The following is a 3,584-nucleotide window of genomic DNA, read 5'->3' as shown; positions in this document are numbered from 1 at the left end:
AGAATCATAAATAAATTTCCCATATTTGCTCCACGATAGTCTTAGCCACGAGTTCCGCTGCAGCTATCTTTTCCATTATCCTGATGTTTTGCGTTCCCGCATATCCGGGATGCCTTTCCACAATATAAAGCGTTTATGTTATTCAATTTTCATCTTTTTGAATCAAAGAATTGTTGAGAACTTTCCAACGGGCCCGATAAGAGACATCCTGTATAATTACCAAGTCTGATCACGGCGTCATCGCGTTAATAATATTTAATTAATGTCTTATTTGAACACTTAGAGGAGAAACCACATGTGGAATTTTTTTAATTAAGACGACTGATGGCATGGTAAACTGAGTTTTAGCTCAAGGTTCAATCAATAAATTGGAGGTAGGAACTTTAGCCAGACTTCGTAATTAATCAATTAAGGGCTGTAGGTCGTATTGTTGCCATCTAACTGGAAGTGATGTTAAAAATTAAAATCATGATCGTCCTGAGGGTTTCTGTTATTACGTGCTCAAAATGGGTTGTCATGTACCTACTGGACAAATAAAACGAGCGGACACAGAAGCTAATTAAATTAATAATAAAGGTAAAAATAGGATTGAAGGGCGGTCCCTCCCTTCTGTACGGCATTAAGAAATTAAAAGTAATTTTTTGACGCCTAGTCAAAGGCGATCAACCTAACAACTGCACTTTGCCAACGTCGGACTGCATTATTTTTAAGTTATTCGTGATGGTTTTTATCGGTCTATACGTTTTTACGGGCATTATTCATCAATTGCATAATGGCGTTTTAGTGACAGGGTCGGTTAGCCCACTCACCAGACGATTATATAATGAAAAAACAACAAAAACGGTGTTGACTATTTTCCTGCTCTGATTTGATTTGGAACAGGGTCAAGGGCCCAACCTAATTCGGAGTGACAATAGTACCACATAAAATGATTAGATTAAGAATAATAAAAAAGACAAATAATATTGAAACGCATTTTTTTTTTCAAAATAATTAGCTAAAATTGTGTCAATTTCCGAGTAGATTGGGGCTTTAAAATCACCATTTCTTCATTTCATTAACTTAAATTCAGGTTCGAATTCTGATGTATTTTGATCAAAAATGATTTCTGAAACTGCGGAAATAATACGGAAATGTATCAAGAACTGTATCCATTTCCCAACTCCTTTCAAAACAGAAAAATAAGTTTAATGGTGACTAACTGTCGTTTCAACCCTCTGTCTCTTCAGAGACCAGTTCTAGATCCCCTCGTTTTAAAAACCATCCCCTAAGCCTTGAATTATTGAATGAAACCTCGTCGCGTTACTAAGACACATTAAATTTTCTCTAATCTAGCAAAAACTCCCACGTTTCCACGTAGATTCGAATGAATGAGCAGCAGGAGAGACAGTCATTCTACTACATTTAAATTCCGACGAAATTGTATTTTTGGTCTCGCGCGAATCAATATTTCATTGATGCCCACGCTGTGCCGAGTCGGTCCGTTTCACTCACACATCAGTGTAGTTGCGCAAAGTTACACTGAAAAAATGAATGGAACGTCCTTGGCGATTTTTTTATTGTTTTGCTGATGAGAATCACAAGATTTTCTTGGAGTAAATGATTCATTTGATGATGCGAAAATGGAATGTTGAAATAAAGGAAATGGGGGACAAGGAATTCTCACGTTATTAGACGGACAATGAGTTGGGAAAATAGATTAACTGAGAGTGACAAATATGTAGTTTAATGGGTTAATTTAACTTTTGCAAATTGTTTTTTCGTTATTGTTGTTTGGAGACCTAAAGTAAACATTTATAATTATTTCATGAAACCAAAGTGGAACCCCTTCAAGTGTCCGATAAAAATATACAGTAAACCAATTGATAAATAATGTGAAAAAAGTTATCATAAGAGATTGATAAACAGGGTTGCATTGAAGTGCATCATGAGGTGTTTTCATGGTAGAACAATATGTGATGTAATGTTGAGATTTTCAAACAGTTGTGTTCTCACGATTTGAATGTAATTGTTTACCTGTTCCCAAAGTTGGTCTTCCAGAAATCTGCAGCATCTGATTTTGTTATGCGAAACTGGTCTCCAGCAAACACTCCATTGGGAAACAAGGCCTTTAATTCACTTAACATATGACTAAACACTAAACTAAGCTTCGTTAAATTCCTTCTATAATGCGAATTCTCGTCGAACATTTTCTCTTTACCCTCTTTAAACAATTTAATCGCCTGCTTACACTTCCGCATCAAATTGATAATAAATATATGAAAATGTTCGTTATTGTGCAAAGCAATCATATTGTCTTCGTATTTCGAACAAATAAATCTGAGTCTCTGATAAGTATCTGGTAAAATATCTAAAATAAAAGGGGGCGAATTTTTCAAGTTCATTTTTTGATGTTGGCACAATTTCACTACTTTGTCCATAAGTTTGGACGTTTTTTCCAAAGTCCTTTTGTCTGTGGCATATTTTTGATGTGTTACGGCATCGGAAAAAGCACCCTGTAGCTTCGAAAATATTGTACAAAAGTTCTTATGCTGAACTGGACGATTTCGACCTGCCATTTTGAAACGTGACGGTGACCTCACACCAAAGTTTTTAAAGCACTATCACACGAGATATTTTATAACAATCATTTTATTACTTATTATTAATTTAAAACACTTAATTAATTAACTTGAACAGTAAACATTTACAACTACTGTCGACACACATCGTTGACATTCTTAGCCACATCGCTCTGAAGTTGGCTACAACGCGCATCCAGGACCGCACTGACATGGATAACGGGATATTCGGCCAACAAACGAAACGGACAATAAAATCACGACAGCAACTGATTAGTTGCCAAATAACCGGACAAATGTAAATATATGCCAACTTTTTATGGCACGATGCCGCGAGACTTCAAAATTACTACCAACGGTAAATATACCAATACCCCAAATTAAATCAACATTGCTTTTTTTACTTTGCAACTTTCGGCTTTTTGTAGAATACCTATTCAATTGCAACACATTAAGCACAAATTGTTATTTGCCAGACTCTTCAAAAATTGTAGCTGAAATTTGCTTTTTATTTGAGGAAGTTTTATGTTAAAAGTTAAGTTGGTGTGGCGACAAAAATGTGTTTCTGCGAAAATTTCTTTTTAATCAATTAAGTCGTCTACAAAACAACCAATTATAATTTTGGGTTTAAATCAATTCTTTAATTCACATAATTAAGTTAAATTTTGAAAATTTAAATTTTAATATATATTTTTTTTATTTTTTATAACTTAATCTAGCATTTCTTTGCTATCAAATCATGTTATATTACGAAATCATTGAATTTAAACATTTATCAATTTTATTTTACTTTTGCTTGAATCCGCTCCTGCTCTTCGTCAGTCTAATAAGAAACCGCTAACTTCCGACCACTACCAACATAAACACTGAAATCCCCCATTACTATACGGCACGACCTTCGGTCGGTAACTGTAGTGAATCCCATTCCAGGCCAAGTTTTTTTTCCACATCAAAAATGCATCAGATATGTAATTTTCGATTTGGACTAAGTAATGTCGATACAATATGGTATTGGTATTGATC

The 3,584-nt window shown here is 34.6% G+C and overlaps 1 protein-coding gene across 1 annotated transcript in view; it reads right to left on the bottom strand.

The window, feature by feature from the left end:
• Cbl (E3 ubiquitin-protein ligase CBL) overlaps nt 1-2,769 on the bottom strand; it is a 6,347-nt gene extending 3,578 nt beyond the window's left edge. The window contains exon 1 of the mRNA XM_088030760.1: nt 2,017-2,769. Coding sequence (XP_087886886.1) covers nt 2,017-2,558 — 542 coding nt within the window. The 5' untranslated portion in view covers nt 2,559-2,769. The remainder of the gene's footprint in view (nt 1-2,016) is intronic.
• Between the last annotated feature and the right edge of the window lie 815 nt (nt 2,770-3,584).

Source organism: Gnatocerus cornutus, chromosome 2 (genome assembly GCF_029298725.1).
Source record: "Gnatocerus cornutus isolate USDA-ARS CGAHR chromosome 2, icGnaCorn1.1, whole genome shotgun sequence".
Classification (NCBI taxonomy): Eukaryota; Metazoa; Arthropoda; class Insecta; order Coleoptera; family Tenebrionidae; genus Gnatocerus; species Gnatocerus cornutus.
This window is presented reverse-complemented; position numbering and strand designations above follow the sequence as displayed.